At 41.9% G+C, this 19,970-nt stretch overlaps 1 protein-coding gene across 2 annotated transcripts in view; it reads left to right on the forward strand.

Moving 5' to 3' along the window:
* ALG9 (ALG9 alpha-1,2-mannosyltransferase) overlaps positions 1-19,970 on the forward strand; it is a 297,275-nt gene that overhangs the window by 151,311 nt on the left and 125,994 nt on the right. For both annotated transcript variants that reach the window (XM_082274210.1, XM_082274211.1), the window contains exon 12: positions 5,620-5,767. In XM_082274210.1, the coding sequence (XP_082130336.1) occupies positions 5,620-5,767 (148 nt within the window). The remainder of the gene's footprint in view (positions 1-5,619; positions 5,768-19,970) is intronic.

The raw sequence follows: 19,970 nt of genomic DNA on the forward strand, positions 1-19,970 counted from the left end.
GATGCAGGTAAAAAATAAGGCATGTGTGAGTTTGATCAAGTGCGAATTCAACTCAATGGGATCAGATTGAAATCGCTGTCCTGTCCTCACATTAATGCAAATCCAGCTCCTGCTCCTCTCCGGTCAATAGTGGGTTGTTAAGGAGCGGGGGCCGCCGCATCCTTAACAACCGATTACTCATCAGCTGTCAGTGGGTTTCCCACTGACAGCTAATTATAAACAAGAGAATGCTGGCAATGAAAATCCATTCTTTTACAGATTTGAAGAGGAACCCCACGCCAAAATTTTTGCGAAAATAAAGAGGCGTGAGGCCCCCCCATAATCCATACCAGACCCTTATCTGCACATGCAGCCTGGTAGGCCAGAAAAGGGGGGGAGAAATGAGTGAGCGAGACTGAACCATACCAGGCCACATGCCCTCAACATGGGGGCGGGGGGTGCTTTGGGGTAGAGGGTTTCCCCCAAAGCACCTTTTCCCCATGTTGATGAGGACAAGGGCCTGTTCCCTACTACCATAGCCTGTTGGTTGTGTGGTGCATGGAGTGACTTAGCGGAATCTGGAAGCCCCCTTTAACAAGGGGTCCATGAGATCCTGCCCCCCTCCCCCCCATGTGAATGAGTATGGGGTACATTGTACCCCTGCTCATTCACCAAAAAAGTGTCAACAAGTAAATAAAAACACACAGTTTTTGACAGGTCCTTTAATCAAAAATATAAATGCATTATGCCTAGCCTGTGGCTAGGCATAATGCACAATAATGACCAAAACTACTACATGCAGCATTTCATGCAATACCCTCTGCACGCCAAAGAAAAGAAAAACATTCAATAAGTAAAAATCAAGCAAATTGTGGGAGAGAAATATATATGTGGGGAGATGGCAGAAAGGGGCCTTTTCCCAGTCCTCACGCCTGAGTGCAAGGACTGGGGAGAGGCCAGATCTCGATGGATCTCATAGTCTGTGAATTTTAGGGTTATTCGACATACCATTGATCAAAAGGTTTGGAGCTTACTGTAGGACCAAAAAATATGCAGTACATCTCCCACCACTTTTCTGCATTTTCCTGCATTAACCATCAGGCGTTAGTGGTTCAGGTGTGCAAGGCGGCTATGTGGTCATCTGTACACACATCACAAAATGTTATAAGGTGGATGTACTTGCATCTTCGGATGCGGTGTTTGGCTGCAAAGTGTTGCAGGCTGCGGTTGCGGAGGCTTCCGCTTCTTGAGGGTGAACATTTTTCCCTGGTGGTGAGCTCCAGTTGTTCCTAGTTGAGCTCTTGTTGTTACCTGGTTGGCTGTGTTTAGCCTGGTTAGGAATTCTGCGTTTGCTGTGTTTTTTTTCCCACCCCTCATATTGACACTGCTTTGGGACATCCCGATGGTCCAGGAGATCTGAAGCTGTGTCTGCCAACGAACGAAAGGGAAAACTGGATTTTTGTCTTACCATAAAATCCTTTGCTCTGACAGACACAGCACCCGCCCCTCTTTTGGGGTTGAGTTATTTGTTCTTCTGACACTGCATATTACAAACTGGTGTCCTACAACAGGAAGTGATGTTATACCCTCTGGGACTGCCCCAGGGGCCTAACCAAAAAGTTTTTGCCTAATCCTACTCCTAGAGGTGGAGTGCATAAGCCCAATGGTCTAAAGAAGTGAAGCTGAGTCCGTCCGTGAACCTCAGAGAAAAGGATTTTGCGTTAAGACAAAAATCCAGTTTTTTTTAGTTATTCCTTTTTCACAGCTTGTAGCACAAAAAAGTATATGAGATGCTTTTTAGCTACAAGCTTCAAGCTTTTTTGCCGCCCATAGACTGCAATAGGAGCACCTGAAAAACACACACACGGGTAAAAATGCCCATATTGCGCATTTTTTTCCCCCAGTAACTAGCTTTTCATTGGCTATAAATTAATTAAAAAATGTGCACAAACGCCTGTACAAAAAGCCTGCAAAATGACCAAAGACACTCATCTCAAGTATGAATGCAGCCTTCGGTCCTATGCACACTGGGTGTTTAGCCCTGGTGCAAGAGGCTCCAGTGTTTAGATGTGGGCAGAATGCGCAAATACACAATCTAGCCCCGCTGCCAGCAGCCTGGTAAACTCTAAACGACTTTATGCTCAGAACACAAGTAGTCTACATCCCTGGGTCATACAGCCCTAAATGATAGTACTGATTGGTGAATTGTCCAGCTGCAGCAGCTGTCAGCATTTCATTGAGTTTAACAGGCTGTCAACAGCAGGATTGCGTGGTACATTTCTGCCTTCTGCCAACACCCTTATGCCGAAGCCTCATGCACTGAGAATAAATCACCCAGGTACTCCTGCATTTAGCTTTTCTAAATATAGGAGACGTCATCTGGAAAGTATAAACAGTTTTATGCCTCCCTAATCACTTTTTCCTGTGTTTAGATGTTCCTTTTTTACCTTTTGCGGACCGTCTGCATGCAATGTACTGCGAATGGGCATCCCGCACAGACAAAGGGATGTACTGGTAATCGCTGCCTGCTTACGGGCGGCCTGCGGACATCCGCTGTGATTGTACAATGTGGGAGTCTGTCAGCAAGTCCTGGCCAATGATTCGGAGAGAACAATCTCTGTATCTTATCCCTACAAAGTAGGAATAAGAAGTAAAGAGATCTTTAGTAAAAATCAGCACACATTATACATTGTTAGGCACAGATTTAACTTCTTAATTACCTAAGATGTTAACCTCTTCCCAGACAGTCATTAGTACAGTGACAGTGTATAGCATTAGCGCTGGTCACTGTAATAGTGATACTGGTGATGTCAGTGACAGTTCCCACTCAGTGTCAGTTAATGTCAGATTTCCCACCGCACTATCGCAGTCCCATTAAAAGATGCTGATCACCGTCAGTAGTAGTATAAAAAAAATAATAAAAATGTAATTCCAGTATATGTTGGCCTAAATTGATTTATTTATTTTTTTTTGGATTTATTTTATGGCAGAAAGTTAAAAAAAAAAAATTTTATATATCTTTTAATTTTCAGCCTTTTTCATTTATACAATTAAAAAAAAAACAGTGGTTATCACATACCAGCAAAAGAAAGGTCTGTTTGTGAGACAAAAATGAGATACATTTCATTTTGGTACAGTGTGCAATTACCAGTTAAAGTAGCGCAGTGCTAAATAGTAAAAAATGGCCTGGTCATGAAGGGGATAAAACCATTGCGGAGCTGAGGTGGTTAAATCAGATTTTGTTGCATTTACATCAGTTTTTCAAACATATCGAGCGTCTAATTGGATCCTGGATGCACAGAACCAATAAAAATGCATTTATTTGTGTTTGGAAATGTCCTCAAAGCATATAAGTGCAAATACATGAAAGAAGAACCCGGACTCTGATGATGTCACTCGACATCATCAATTTTTCATTTAGCCATAAAAGCAGCATAGCTGATCCTCCCCAGGCGACCGCCCCTCTCTGACATGTTTCACCATTATGGGGGTAGTCTTAGAAATGGGAAGAACTATATCACCCAAGCACTCACTTCGATGGGAATGATAGGCATGCCCCTCTCCTCAGGCGGGGAATTCCAAAAACTATACACCTAAAAGAGAAAAGGAGGCACAAACACCTAGTGTATTACCCTTGGACACCTTTAAAATGTTTATTAAAATGCCAAAAACATACAGACATGAAGAGAAAAATTAGCATAGATTGAGTCCACCACATGTGGAAATGAACATGTCCCTGTGTTTGGACCGCTGATTCGTTTCGGGAGACACGCTCCCTTCCTCAGAGCTCTGAGGAAGGGAGCGTGTCTCCCGAAACGCGTCAGCGGTCCAAACACAGGGACATGTTCATTTCCACATGTGGTGGACTCATTCTATGCAAATTTTTCTCTTCATGTCTGTGAGTATGTTTTTGGCATTTTGATAAACATTTTAAAGGTGTCCAAGGGTAATGTACAAGGTGTTTTTGCCTCCTTTTCTCTTTTATGTGTATAGAATTGGTAAGGTCTGAAGGAGGAGTGATTAAATACCATGATCAATTCAATATTCAGGTGAAATAATTAAGCAAACTCAGAATACAACTGATGCAAAAGATACAAAAGAGATCTCTTTAAGAGACCATACTATTTATGGCACACAAAATATAAGGAGATGCATGCAGTACAATATATAGTGTAATAAATATATTGACACAAAATCTTGCCACTTTATGTGCCTCTAAACTTCTTTTAATTTACTGAGCCAAGTGATATCATCGATGTGCAGTTTCTCCTTTTCTGTATCTTTACAGAGCAAGGACAAGCTTCTCAGACCCGCTCCAATCGGATTTGCAGCGATGAAGATTCAAAGCAGTGACTTCTTCATGGTTTATTGCATTTAAATGTATTGGGAGTGTGAATGAGGCCTTATGTGAGCCTATTGGCCAGCCATTAAAGCATGGGCATTAATAAGGAGTCAGAATCCCCCCTAATGAGGACATAACCGCCTCCACTCTTCCAAGATAACTTCCCACAAGATTTTGGAGCATGTCTGTGGAATTTTGAGCATTTGTGAGGTCATGTATTGATGCTGCTGCAGCAGAAGACCTGACTCACAATCATTATTCCAATTCCCCTCCAAAGGTTTTAATAGGGCTGGGGTTAGGGCTCTGAGCAGGCTATTTGTGTTTTTTCCACACCCAACTGGCCAAACTATGTTTTCATGTAGCTGGCTTAGGCCACAGTCATAATACAAAAAACAGCCTCTCTGAAACTGTTGTTACAAGGTTGGAAACACACCGCTATATAAAATGTCCTTGTATGGTGTATCAATAACAGTACCCTTCCGTGGTAAACATGAATTTATAATAATTATTTGAAGAGGTGTCAACATACATTTGGACATTAGTAGGTGTGATGGTCAGTTAAGCCCAAATATGGAGCAGTGGAAAGTTCTTTGCATAAATTATGTTAATCTGAGCTTGAAAACCAGTAATATTAGGCTTATGGCTTATTTCTTGAAGAAAGAGCACCTCATGTTCCCCATGGAAACCATGCATACTCGCATTTACTCACTGTTATGGGAAGGCAGAATCTGAGCAGTTTCTGTGGTAAACAAAAAAATGTTCTTGTTTCAGACACTATTATACATAAAGCCTATTGTATTTGTCTGTATGAGTTACAGAATAAAGCTTGGGTACACATGGGCGGAAAGTCAGTTCAGCAGGTATTGGCCCATGTGTACAGCTCCTCGTCCCAACAGAAGCTCATGAGTAGCTTCTGGCAAATGAACGCACTGGAAAACCAGCATCCAATCAGTGTTCTGGCGGGGGGAGGGGGGCTGTCCCCTTGTCCCCCTGCCCTGAGCACAGTAACTCAGCAGGGGAGATTGTCGAACTAATAATAAATGTGTTAGTACAGTGATCTGTACGTTTTTATTTTTTTGTTCAGCCCACTTGGCATGTACCCCACATTTATCTCAAGGACCTGTTTCAAGATTGCTTAAATTATTCTATCTGGAAAATAAATTGGTTGCTGGTCACCTGATGAGCTTGATGTGATTTTAGAAGAACGGAAACATCCAAGGTCCAGTTGTGATCTCAATTGAGTAAACTCTACTCTGACTTCTACATATGTTTGGTGCTTACAGTCTGTACTTATGCAGGTTACCATGCCCCATTGGATTTATACCCAGAGTTCCATCGCATTGCCAAAGACCCAAGTATCCACACTGTTCCAGAGGGCAAAAGTGTGAATGTGTGTGTTGGAAAAGAATGGTACCGTTTCCCCAGCAACTTCCTGCTTCCAGATAAGTAAGTGTCAGTGCAATAATCGGTATTCTATTAGCAAAATATAATTTATTTTTTTTAAATCTTATTTAGCCTTACATGCGACCTGAAATATGACTGGCTCATCTGCTCTAACAGACTTGCTGAGCTTGTGCTTGCACCCTTGCCCAGCACAGTCCTAAAGGAAGACAAAGCAGTTTGCCTTGCTTACAATCTGCTCAGTTCACACTACTTTGATGTGGGGGTGTGCAGTGCACTCAAAAAAAAAAAAAAGTATAGTGCACAAAACTTTGTTTCATTGCAGAAGTGGTACCAGGCTGTTCCCCACTTTAGCTGCAGCCAAAATAACTGAATGAAATGCCTCTTTATCACGTTTCATTAAAGTTCTGAACAAAAAGCTTACCATGTGATGTGCTTTTTACAGCACATCAGCACTGTAGCCCTCATGCTGCACACCAGCAGCTGTGTTCTATCAAAGATGCTGGTTTGAGTGAGCCCTAACAAAATCCTATACCCCATTTTGACCATCATCACATTGCTATAACTGATTGAAGTGTAATCTAGTTTTCTTTTTAGCTCATTTAATTTTATAAGGAAATATCTCCAACATATGTTACTTGTGTTAACAGCACTCACATTGTTTTTTTTTTTTGCCAAACTGTGACATTAGGTCCAGTTAGCAAGTTAGAAGCTGCATTATGGAGACGTTTTAAGCATTTTTAGTATTTCTCTTTTGTTCGGCACAGCTCCTGATATTCAGAACCAATAGGTTATACTGCCCCCTAGAGGAGTAGGACACTAGACAGAAAAGAATTCTGGCTACTCCCATGGGCAGACCCAGGGGCTATACTCCCTCTTTCTGCTATAGCCACTCAGTTTTTTTTCTGCCTGGCCAGGATTAAGGACCCATTTCCTTGCTGGGATCTTTGGTCCTAGCAACATTTTTTAGATAGAAATTTTTTTTCTCCTGGATTTTTTCCTGTGAGATCTACAATCAACTGCTGGACTGGGCAATGGGCTGGATAATAGAGATCACTAACTAATAAAGGAACGCAGGGTCCTCAGTCCATTCAACCCTCCACATTAGGGGAATGATATAATGGTCAAAGCATATCACCGCTCTGTCCAGTTGAACCGGGTACCTCAACAACTAATGTGCTAGCAAGAAAGCAATAATAGAGATCTCTGTAAGTCAAAACCCGAAGTCCGGGAGCTGTTGGCGTGGAACGCAGTGTGGAGCGCAGGGTCCATTCGCGCTGATTACGTGTGTTTTTCTGTGTTGTCCACTGGATGTCTGGGATTATTTTTACCCCGACTTTTTGTAAAATACACTTTATGCCAATTTTTCAATACATTTTTGAATTTTACATCGTTGAAGGCCCTCTTTTAGAACTTTTCAAGAGTATCCTCTATGGAGAGATCTCGATTATTGCTTTCTGGATAATCTAGATCCACTGGTCATCCCAGTCTTGCCAACGAGCACGCGCAGACCTCAGCTCTGCGCTAGATTTGCCGTGACATAGCCCCACTTGACGCAGGCTGGCCTGCGAGTTAAACGCCTTGCAGTCTCCACTAGAGTCTCAGCGTTCCTCCTGGCGGACAGCCCCCCATTACGATGGAGAGGGTTTCTGTCTGTAGTGGTGCCCGCCTGGTTCCTGGTATAGTGAGTAGCTTTCCCCCCCTTTGGGTTTTGGGGTGGACGTGGGCCCCTCCTTGGGATGGTCGGACCCCTGGGTTCCCTTCCTCCTTTTAGGCACAGACGTCCTGCCCCCCTCCCTTACATGCTGGGGCTATTTGGGTGGTCTGGCCACTTTCCTGGCATGGGGGCAGGGTCCTAACTGGCGATGGGGGCCAGACTAACAATTGTGCGGAGGGGGGGTTTGTACCTGGTGGGAGCTCCTGCCAGGGCCCCCAGTCCTGCCTAGATTTGTCTTTGAGGCCTGGCCTCCCTCCTGGGTCTTTGTAAGCCTTGTGGTACTGCACGGGGCCGCTATTTTGTTGTAGCCTGTGTGATTCTATACACAGCGGTCATGTTTGTGTAGTCCGTTGGCCATTTTCTTGTGGTTTGCCATTAAAAATACTGGTGGCCATGACAATTCGTCGGTAGGAGCCCCTCCTCTGCAACCATGCGCTTGGAATCCTCTGATAGATGATTCCCCCATGTCTGCGACCACGCATGGAAAAGTGCTGGTGGAGGCACTGATTGTATCTTTGTGTGAGATCCTGAAGATGGAGGATGCAGCTGAAGCTGCGACGGAGGGGCAGGTGCCCTTTGGCACTCACAAGCCATCACAAGCAGCAAAGGTTTTTCCCTTCCATGCCTATTTTGACAGAATTGTCGCTAAAGAGTGGGGATGACGAAAGCGTCCCCTGTGGGGTCCTTAAGCGCTTTCCTAGGCATTACCCCTATGAGGAGTCCCTTCTTAAGCAGTGGACGGTGCCACTGATGGTGGACCCTCTGGTTTCCAGATTAAAGAAGACAACCATCATTCCAGTTGATGAGTCCACGGCCTTTAAGGATCCGGCTCACTGGAAAGGCGGAGGCTGTGGCCCGCACTATGCACACTCTGGCTGGTTCAGCAATGAGGCCACTATTCTCCATTGCCCTAGTGGACAAACTGACCAAGTAGGCTAAGCTCTTACACTGTGACCTGGAGGGAGAACAGCTCCCCCCTGCTTTTGCCAAGCTGGTGGACCAGCTAGTCCAGTGACTGCAGTTTATCTGTAATGCCTCTTTGGATGTGGCTCTCCTGATGGCTTTCCTCTTCCTTGGCTCAAGTGCTAGTCTGTGGATCAGACTTAAAAAAAAGGCCTTGACTGATCTTCCTTTTCAAGGAGATCGCCTATTTGGAGCTACCCTGGATGACATCATTAAAGGTCTCACAGGGGGGGGAAGAGTACTTTTCTTCTGCAGGCTACTAAGGGCAAGGGACCTCAAGTGGGTCCACAAAGTCATTCGGTCCTGCTAAAAAGTTGAGTTTCGCTTTTGTCACCTGGCAAATTTTTTCCTTCCATCTTGCACCTGTCCCCAGACCGCTTACAGGGCCTGTTTGGGGCGGTACAAGACCTTTTCCTTTAAGGGGTGATTGTCCCATTTCCGACCTCAAAACATTTTCAAGGCTTTTACTCAAACCTGTTCACAGTTCCCAGGAAGGAAGGCAAAATGCGTCCAATCCTGGACCTCAAGCCGCTAAACTGCTCATTGCAGGTACAGAAGTTTAGAATAGAGTCCATTCGAACGGTAGTGGCAACCCTATGGGGGATTTCCTTGCCTCTATCGATTTTGAAGGATGCCTACCTTCACATTCCAATATGTGCCAGTCACCAGCGTTTTCTCTGCTTTGCTGTGGGAGTGGAGCATTATCAGTTTGTGGCATTACCCTTTGGTCTCGCATCTGCTCCTCGGGTCTTGACAAAAGCGTTTACCCCGGTGCTAGCTTTGCTACGCTAACGGGGGATCGCGGTACTGGGCTACTTGGACGATCTCATTCTGCGAGCGGCGTCTCCCTCTGCTCTGGTAGAGAACCTGGAGATCACAATATGAACTCTGCGGGAGTTCGGCTGGGTTCTGAATTTTCAAAAGTCTGTTGTGGTTCCATCCACAAAACTGGACTATCTGGACCTGATTCTGGACTCTGTCTTAGCCAGAGTGCTCCTTCCTCTGGACAAACTCCAGAAATTGCAGGCTGCAATTCGCCTCCTGCTTTTCAACAAAATCATCCCTCCGCACTTGCATGAGGGTGCTGGGCCTGATGGTGTCTACCTTCGAGGCGGTTCCGTTTGCACAGTTCCATACGAGGTCCCTGCAAAGGGAAATTCTGATCAAATGGGACAAGACTGTTAAACTTTCAGTGCAAAATAGAAATACATTTTTATTATTACAGGTCAAGAATTGTGAACTTTGAGGCCTCCATTGACCTTGCTACATATTGAGTCAAAACTCTTTCAGTTTGAAACACACATTGCGTCCATTGTTTGACATGGTTTTGTTTGCCTGAACTTTGAGATGAGAAGCTGTGTCATCTGCCCCAAAAGGAAAATGTGTTTGACAAACTTTTAAATACAATACTCAGAAAGACAGATAAATAAATCGCTTATCACAGGTGGATCGGCCTTTGGGGGAAAAGGTTTACATAAGACATCCTTCCCCTGGTCTTGAAACACGAAAAACCAGAGAGGTCGTAAAACTTTATGTTCAGGCCATGACTCACACAATGGGCGAAACTCAATTTCAGGATAACACCTGTGTTCAACCATACACAATGCAAGTAAACTATTGTTTCCACCCTGAGAAGACAAACAAAACTGTCTGGACAAAGACGAGAATCTGTCATTTATTTACCTAAACACAAACAGGGGGATAAAGTTGTTGAAATCTACACGGAGTCACATAAACATTGTCACTTAGATTGATGAGAACTGCAAATCTCAAAATGAATTTCAGAAAATCATAAATTGATATCTCTGCCCCATCATATACAAAAGGTGTTATGGAACTATGATGTTATGACAACCTCCTACTGAGAAGTACATTATATTCTATCATATAGTAGTGTCAAATGGTCAGAAATTTCACCCATATTTTATCATCCAGTCCAAATCATAAATGTACTGTTGTTAACATAGTAATCCCTTAAATGGATAATACTCTAATTGGAAACAAACCATGTATAGAAAAAGTTACATATACAAGCTGTTGTGTATCAATATATATAACTGTATATGTATCTATACAATTCTTACTGCTACTAATTGAAGTCTTGGGTTAAAGAGTAAAATCCAATATATATATATATTACATAAGAGATATTAAATATGAGAATGGTGGTATCCAGATTAATCTTTATTCAGATACCTGGTGGATTAAATGGACGTCATAGATGAGAGCATGATTACATTTATGTTTTTTATAATAGTCTTAAATGGAGAAATCTTTAATTAATTTTAATATACTGGTTAACCAAGAGGTGTCACCCTATGACATCACCAGTTAATGAATAAGATGTTCCAACCAATAGGAATAATGTTCCTCCCACTGGGTTTGGCTTATGATAATTTTTACTGCCCTTTTGTTCAACACAAAATAAAGAGGAATCAGAGATGTAATAGAAGACAAAACACAACACAACACAACACACATCATATCTTGCCCAATATACATCACACTTACAACATACACACTACTAACAGCCATGCACAGACTCATCTACACAGACGACTCCATTTCAATCTGCCATGTATCTGAACCTTTGAGGGACGCCAAAAGAAGCTCCTCCCTAATTGGCCACCATCTTGGAAAAGCAGCCATCTTAAGGAACCTGGTAACTACTATTCTAAGCTAAGCGGCCATTTTAAATATGGTAATTATGCCTTGCTGTTATTTGATTATTATTCAATATTGTTTATGTACTTCCTTAAATGTTTTACATTTCCTATTTAAAGGGTAACGAAAGTACAATCCCAGCCGTATAAACCATATGTAGATTTTTCTCTAAAGAGATGATTTTTGTTTTTATAACATTTTTTAATATCAGATTAAGCGCATTATTTGCAATTTTACGTCTTCCGTTTTGCATGGCTTATTCTCACTTCATCTGCAGTGGAATGACTTTCGGCCATGTGATTCGCAGACTATTGTGGTCTGATTATATAGAATATTAATTTATGGTTCATACTACACCTGGGAAATACATAATCTTGCTTTATTTTACTTTCATCGTTTAGCTAAATATCACATTGCATTTATCGTTTTAAGTTGGTATTTTATGTAAGGTTATCTCTTTGTGTCACTCAAGTATGATCATTTATGGTGAAAATATGTCTTGCGAATAAATATTCTTATATATATATTCCCTACTGTAGACTGCTTCACTAAGATTGGTATATGCTTTTAAAAAGAAATTAACTGATAAAAAAAGAACTTGGGAAAATTGCGTGGTATATTATTGGAGGTCTGAACAAAATTGATTGGGTTTTTCTTAGTTATTAAATTATTTGCCGTAATCGGCTGGAGGCACTGCGTCATAATTTTATTGATAGTTCAGACACCGCCTTTTTGTAATAAATTAAAAATAGTCAAATTTTATACCAAAACGCACAACATATTAAATGGAGTTGCACTGCTGAGATATCATTAATTTCTTACATATGCCAATCATAATTTTGATCATGGTGACATAATTAATAACTTTGCAAAAAAAAAAAAAAAAAAAATAGAATTTTTTTTTAATATTTTTTTTTTAAATTATTTAAATTGTGAATATTGATAGTAATGCCCTAAAATGTCTACATAAGGTAAGGTTCACGCTGCCAACTCTGGCTAGATGTTAATCCCACAGCCCCAGTAGATTCGGCACAGATCTAGAATATGTAGAGACACCTCTCTGAGTCTAAAATGGTGGTATATGTATAGGCTAGTTGGAGTCATACCAAAATCCTCAGAAAAAGTCGGGCCAAAAATGGGCACCAGACGTGGGTAGGGGAAAACCTGATGTATGAACTCACCGAAAGCTTCTCTAACCCCAAAGACGTCAGGAAGCGTGATCACATACTTTTAGAATCATGGCCAATCTTACTGTATCTCTGTGAGGAACTGCACCATAAGGCTCAGCAAAAAGGAATTTAGTAAAGTTCTAATCTCCACTCCAAATAATAAGAAGTGAGATAAGGAACCTTCTTGAGCAGGTGAAAGTGACCTCTATTGGGACACATAGGTTAAGAGAATGTAGCGTGAAACTGCAGGAAAAAGTAGAACTGTGGCAGAAGTTTTATTCAGAAAGCTGTAATATAAGCAACCATTTGAAAGAGCAATGTAAACGATTAATGCAATAAGTAGGAAGTTTTGAGCAAGGAAAAATGTTTTTTTTTTAATAGCGGAAGTTGCCGAGTAACCAGTAGTTAAAAATTAAGTTGCCGAGTAACCAGCAGTGGAAAATTTAAAAAAATAAATAAATAAAAATAAAAATGTAACAGTTCCAGTAAGGACAGGAATTCATAAATAAATAAATAGGAAAGTTCAAAAAGGTTATGGTGTCCATACAAAAGGGTACTGCTTATCAGTCCTGCATTATAAATAAAATGAAGTAATTAATTAGACCCAGATATGACTCCCAGTCTGATGGTTATGACCCAGACAAGGGGGGGAGAGTCAGGCAAAGAGTCCACGTCCTACCCCAGCCATATTCCTAAGATAGGAGGGCAGAAATTGGGCAGCCATGCATAACTAGGTATGAGTCATATCAGGTCACCGCAAAAAGACTAGCACCCCTAAAAAGATACCATACACCTCTAGAATTTAAAAAGTTTGTTTTAAAAGAGTACTGTCCCGATTTTTATTAAGACAGGGTCCTTAGATATTACTAATCATTTTGAGGCCTATGAAAACAGCCTTTCTGTGTTGTGCCTCAAGGATGTAATTTAAAAGTCGGCCCACACATAAAAAAAAAATCCTTAACGCTGCTAGAGCTGCTATATATAATTTAAAATGTACACAGCACCAAAGCCCACTGAATTTTTGCTGTACTGTACTCGAAAGTGCCTAACACCCTTCAATGGAGGAGTCTGAGTACAACCATCCAGAATTTAAAACCCTGTGCTTTGAGGCATCGGCCAGGTACATAAAAATAAGTTTGGCCAGGGACTACAAGTTGGGGTGTTCACTGGAATGGTTGGCAAAAGAGAGCGACAATTTGCACTCCATCCAACAGACCAGTGAACAAAGAAAGGCGTGAGCCTGTCACCAAAATTGTGGCAGAAACACACCTTTCTCCTCAACCTTAACACTAAAAAAAAAAAAAATAAATAAATAAATAAGTAAAAAAAAAAAAAAAGTGCAAGATTTTATACCGGATACCTCAAGGAGGACACCGGACACCCCACAAATAAGGAGGGGGGAACAGAGGCCATTTTAGGATTTCTTTCCAAGGGGACAGGACCCAAGGGTTCAAAGAATCTCCAGGGAGCATCCCCAAAGAGCCCAATTCACCCTTGAGGATGGAAATCCTCGCTATGCCAAATATCCTCAACAAGAGGGGGGACCCCACAAATAAATAGGGATTTTCCCCATCTTAGGGCTCCCCAAAATCCTCGGGAAGATGGAGACATTAAGGCCCAGACCCCGCCAGAACCGAGCGAATGGTTCTGATAGGGATCTGTCCCATCTGTCTGTACCCGAGAGACATAGGCACCGCAGGAAGCGGAGCCAAATATATATATATAAAAAAAAAAAAAAAAAGCCAATAATTCAATTTCTGAAAAGGTTTTTCAGCAGAATAGATGCCAAGGTGGATCGGATGATCACTTGGTTCACTCAGGGCACTGTAGCCCGAACTAAAATAATTCCTCTTTAGGAACAAATCTTGTGGCCAGCCAAAGGCCACAAAATCCTTAAATGCCCAAATAGCAAGGGATCAGAGGGACACACTGAATGGATGCATAGGAGACAGAGGTTCTAACACCATTTTATCCCCAGGTCACAGTATTGAGGATCCTGAAAATCCCTGTCAGGGGGATCTTGGTTGTTAGATAATAACTACTCTCCTATTTTTCAGTGGTCACTTCATCCCTCTGACTCAAACAGGTCGCTCAAAGCGGGCACATTTCGAAAAATCGCCAATGGCGGTGATACAAGGAGGATCAAACCCTAATGACGTAATGAAGTCAAGAGGTTAAAGGTGGTATTACGGTAACCAAGAAGAATCCTCAATGTCAGGTAGTTTTGTTGCCTACCATGAATTGCATTGATGCCCCAAAGGGGGGATATTATATATTTTTTTCCTCCCAAGTAGAAGGTAAATTCTAACAAAATAGTATATCACTGTTCAATTGTTCAATGTGTGGTATCCATGGTGATGAATACGTCCCCATGTTAATGAGCCCCAGAAGTCAGTCTCCCCTGGGAAAGGTTGCATATATAGTCTCACCGTCCATGGTGGTCAGATAAAAGGCTGATCACACGATGGACTAAAAGGAGGACTCTGAGGAAGCTCAGGATACTAACCTTACATTGAAATCCCAACTAAAAGTTATGGCTGAAAACTGTATGTATCATTTTCTCATGGAATCCATTTCCCTTTATAGGACTAAAAGATCCAGGAAGTAAGCAGAAAACCGAGAGTCTGATGTGTCTGAGACACCCAAAGGGGGGTACAGTGTGAAGGACCCCGGGATACCCCTGATGGCCAGTCTACCAAGACGAACCCGTCAAGACAGCCAAAGGCAAAAGTGCCCGGAGAAATCCACATTCCACTGGCCAACAGATGATAACCCTTGGATCCACACCTCACTCGGAGTCACCATGCTTGTTTACTGAAGTCACTACACCTACTTGCAGGTGTCTACACCCCATTCAACTATTCCATACCTATCTACAAAGCTGTCAAAGTCCGATTTAAGCCCTATTTCTTCAAGAGTCTGCCTTGGAAAAATGTTTCAAATGGCTACGGCATTTTTTTTACACTTTTTCCAAGGAGGGGGGATTTGTTAAACTTTCAGTGCAAAATAGAAATACATTTTTATTATTACAGGTCAAGAATTGTGAACTTTGAGGCCTCCATTGACCTTGCTACATATTGAGTCAAAACTCTTTCAGTTTGAAACACACATTGCGTCCATTGTTTGACATGGTTTTGTTTGCCTGAACTTTGAGATGAGAAGCTGTGTCATCTGCCCCAAAAGGAAAATGTGTTTGACAAACTTTTAAATACAATACTCAGAAAGACAGATAAATAAATCGCTTATCACAGGTGGATCGGCCTTTGGGGGAAAAGGTTTACATAAGACATCCTTCCCCTGGTCTTGAAACACGAAAAACCAGAGAGGTCGTAAAACTTTATGTTCAGGCCATGACTCACACAATGGGCGAAACTCAATTTCAGGATAACACCTGTGTTCAACCATACACAATGCAAGTAAACTATTGTTTCCACCCTGAGAAGACAAACAAAACTGTCTGGACAAAGACGAGAATCTGTCATTTATTTACCTAAACACAAACAGGGGGATAAAGTTGTTGAAATCTACACGGAGTCACATAAACATTGTCACTTAGATTGATGAGAACTGCAAATCTCAAAATGAATTTCAGAAAATCATAAATTGATATCTCTGCCCCATCATATACAAAAGGTGTTATGGAACTATGATGTTATGACAACCTCCTACTGAGAAGTACATTATATTCTATCATATAGTAGTGTCAAATGGTCAGAAATTTCACCCATATTTTATCATCCAGTCCAAATCATAAATGTACTGTTGTTAACATAGTAATCCCTTAAATGGATAATACTCTAATTGGAAACAAACCATGTATAGAAAAAGTTACATATACAAGCTGTTGTGTATCAATATATATAACTGTATATGTATCTATACAATTCTTACTGCTACTAATTGAAGTCTTGGGTTAAAGAGTAAAATCCAATATATATATATATTACATAAGAGATATTAAATATGAGAATGGTGGTATCCAGATTAATCTTTATTCAGATACCTGGTGGATTAAATGGACGTCATAGATGAGAGCATGATTACATTTATGTTTTTTATAATAGTCTTAAATGGAGAAATCTTTAATTAATTTTAATATACTGGTTAACCAAGAGGTGTCACCCTATGACATCACCAGTTAATGAATAAGATGTTCCAACCAATAGGAATAATGTTCCTCCCACTGGGTTTGGCTTATGATAATTTTTACTGCCCTTTTGTTCAACACAAAATAAAGAGGAATCAGAGATGTAATAGAAGACAAAACACAACACAACACAACACACATCATATCTTGCCCAATATACATCACACTTACAACATACACACTACTAACAGCCATGCACAGACTCATCTACACAGACGACTCCATTTCAATCTGCCATGTATCTGAACCTTTGAGGGACGCCAAAAGAAGCTCCTCCCTAATTGGCCACCATCTTGGAAAAGCAGCCATCTTAAGGAACCTGGTAACTACTATTCTAAGCTAAGCGGCCATTTTAAATATGGTAATTATGCCTTGCTGTTATTTGATTATTATTCAATATTGTTTATGTACTTCCTTAAATGTTTTACATTTCCTATTTAAAGGGTAACGAAAGTACAATCCCAGCCGTATAAACCATATGTAGATTTTTCTCTAAAGAGATGATTTTTGTTTTTATAACATTTTTTAATATCAGATTAAGCGCATTATTTGCAATTTTACGTCTTCCGTTTTGCATGGCTTATTCTCACTTCATCTGCAGTGGAATGACTTTCGGCCATGTGATTCGCAGACTATTGTGGTCTGATTATATAGAATATTAATTTATGGTTCATACTACACCTGGGAAATACATAATCTTGCTTTATTTTACTTTCATCGTTTAGCTAAATATCACATTGCATTTATCGTTTTAAGTTGGTATTTTATGTAAGGTTATCTCTTTGTGTCACTCAAGTATGATCATTTATGGTGAAAATATGTCTTGCGAATAAATATTCTTATATATATATTCCCTACTGTAGACTGCTTCACTAAGATTGGTATATGCTTTTAAAAAGAAATTAACTGATAAAAAAAGAACTTGGGAAAATTGCGTGGTATATTATTGGAGGTCTGAACAAAATTGATTGGGTTTTTCTTAGTTATTAAATTATTTGCCGTAATCGGCTGGAGGCACTGCGTCATAATTTTATTGATAGTTCAGACACCGCCTTTTTGTAATAAATTAAAAATAGTCAAATTTTATACCAAAACGCACAACAAGACTCTGCAGTCTCTGGACAACCAGATCCAGCTGAGTCGGGGCATGAAAGAGTACCTGATATGGTGGCTTCATTCTCCAGCGCTTCGGCTGGGAAATTCCTTTCTCCCCTTGTATTGGACAGTAGTCACCATGGATGCCAGCCTGTCTGGCTGGGAAGGCATCCTTGGCAAGCATTCTGCTCAGGGGATGTGGATGCCGAAAGAGTCCAGACTCCCGCTCAATGTCTTGGAACTCCAAGCGATCAAATCGTGCCTGGATCATTGGATGGATCGTCTTCAGGGTTGTCTAGTGCATATTCAATCGGACAGTGCCATTGCCATGGCTTAAGTCATTTACCAAAGGGGCACAAGAAGTGTCCTGGCAGCTCTGGAGGTAGCAGGCATTCCAGGGGTGGAAAATTGGCAGGCGGATTCCCTTCATCCGGAGGTGTTTCATCAGCTGTGCCTCCAGTGGGGCAACCCTGAGGTGGATCTGTTGGCATCTCGGCTCAACAGAAAGGGGCAGAGGTTTGTGGCTCGGTCAAGAAATCCTCTGGCGGACGCCACAGACACACTGGGGGCCCCGTGGGGTCAGTATCATCTGATTTACACCTTCCCTCCTCTCAAGCTTCTGCCAAGACTTCTACGCAGGATTGAGGCAGAAGGGATTCTGGTCATCTTAGTGGCCCCGGGCTGGCTTCGCCGGGCTTGGTACGCCTTTCTGGTGCGGCTGGTCGCCGATGTTCCTTGGCAGCTTCCTCTCAGGGAGGAGCTACTGTCCCAAGGACCGATCTTCCATCCTGCTTTACAGTCGCTGGCTTTGATGACTTGGCTGTTGAACGCTAGGTGCTGAAGGATAGGATTTATCTAAGTCGTGATTTCTAAACTGTTGACAGCTAGGAAATCTACCTCTAGGAAGATCTACAATCGTACATGGAAGACGTACTTTGCATGGTGTGAGTCTCTTAGGGTTCACCCTCACTCCTTGGTGGCTCGGATCTTGACCTTCCTTCAATGGGGGGGTTGAACAGAAATTGGCCTTGAGTACCATCAAGGGCCACGTTTTGGCTTTGGAGGTCTTCTTCCAATTACCTTTGGCCACATGCTCTACGGTGCATACTTTTCTTCAGCGTGTCCGACATTTGGTTCCTCCAGTGCAGGCTCTGTTGCCGCCTTGGGATCTTAATTTGGTGCTTTCAGCTCTCCCTTTGAAAATATTTGGAAGGTTCCCCTGCTTACGCTGTTTCCAGAAAGTGGCTATAACATCTGTGCGCAGGGTGTCGGAACTGGCGGCGTTATCCTGTCGTTAACCTTACCTGGTGATTCACAGGTATAAGGTGGTTCTTTGCCCCTGTCCATCGTCCCTTCCAAAGGTTGTCTTTCATTTGAATGAAGACATTGTGTTGTCTTCCCTGTGTCCCAGGCCTAAACATCAGAAGGAAATTGCCTTGCATGCCTTGGATGTGGTCCGGGCAATTGGGGTGTACCTGGCCGCTAAAAAGTCTTTCAGGAAGTCAGACTCTCTCTGTTCTCACAGATGGACCTCGAAAAGGGTTGTCTGCTTCCTCTGCGAACATTTCCACATGGATCAGACAGACGGTGGTTCAGACCTATTCCATCAGGAGTCAGATTCCTCCTTTCTTGTCAAGACACACTCTACCAGGGTGCTTAGTGCCTCCTGGGCTTTCCGTCATCAGGCATCAGTGACGCAGGTTTGCAAGGTGGCCACCTGGTACTCGGTGCACACTTTCACAAAGTTTTATAAAATGGATGTATTGGCATCCACGGATGCTTCTTTTGGCTGCAAGGTTTTGCAGGCTGCTGTTTAGAGGACCTGCTCCTCTTTGAGGGTGTTTTGTTTTTTAGGTGGGCTCCAGTTGTTTGGTTGAGCTTCTGTTGCCTGGTTGGCTAATGTTTAGCCTTGGGAATTTTTTTAACAATGCTTATGAATATCAGGAGTTTTGTCTGTCAATGAATGAAAGAGAAAATGTGATTTTTGACTTACCATAAAATCCATTTCTCTGATGATCATTGACGGATACAGCACATACTCCTCTGTGGAGTAATAATTCTCCTGACACTGCTTGTAACAAAACTGAGTGGCTATCACAGAGAGAGGGAGTATACCCCCTGGGACTGCTCATAGGTGTAGCCAGAATTCTTTTCTGCCTAGTGTCCTATTCCTGTATAACTCAGTGGTTATGGATATTAGGAGCTGTGTCAGTCAATGAACATCAGAGAGATGGATTTTTACGGTAAGTCAAAAATCCCATTTTTGTGCGAAATGTTTAATACGTTTGTTAGATTTTCTAGTTGGTAACTTTTTTTGCGTAAGTTCTGCTGCGTTTCTCACATGCTGAGCATGGTTTCTCGATAATTTGTCAGTCTTTAACCAGAATAGGACCCAACATTCGGCATGTCTATTTGCGAACCTGAGTCAGACGCAATTTTTATTTGACTGCATGCAGCAACTAGCAAACATTGACGTCATCACATCATGAGTAC

The sequence above is a fragment of the Pelophylax lessonae genome, assembly GCF_965119305.1.
Source record: "Pelophylax lessonae genome assembly, chromosome: 12".
NCBI classification, from domain to species: Eukaryota; Metazoa; Chordata; class Amphibia; order Anura; family Ranidae; genus Pelophylax; species Pelophylax lessonae.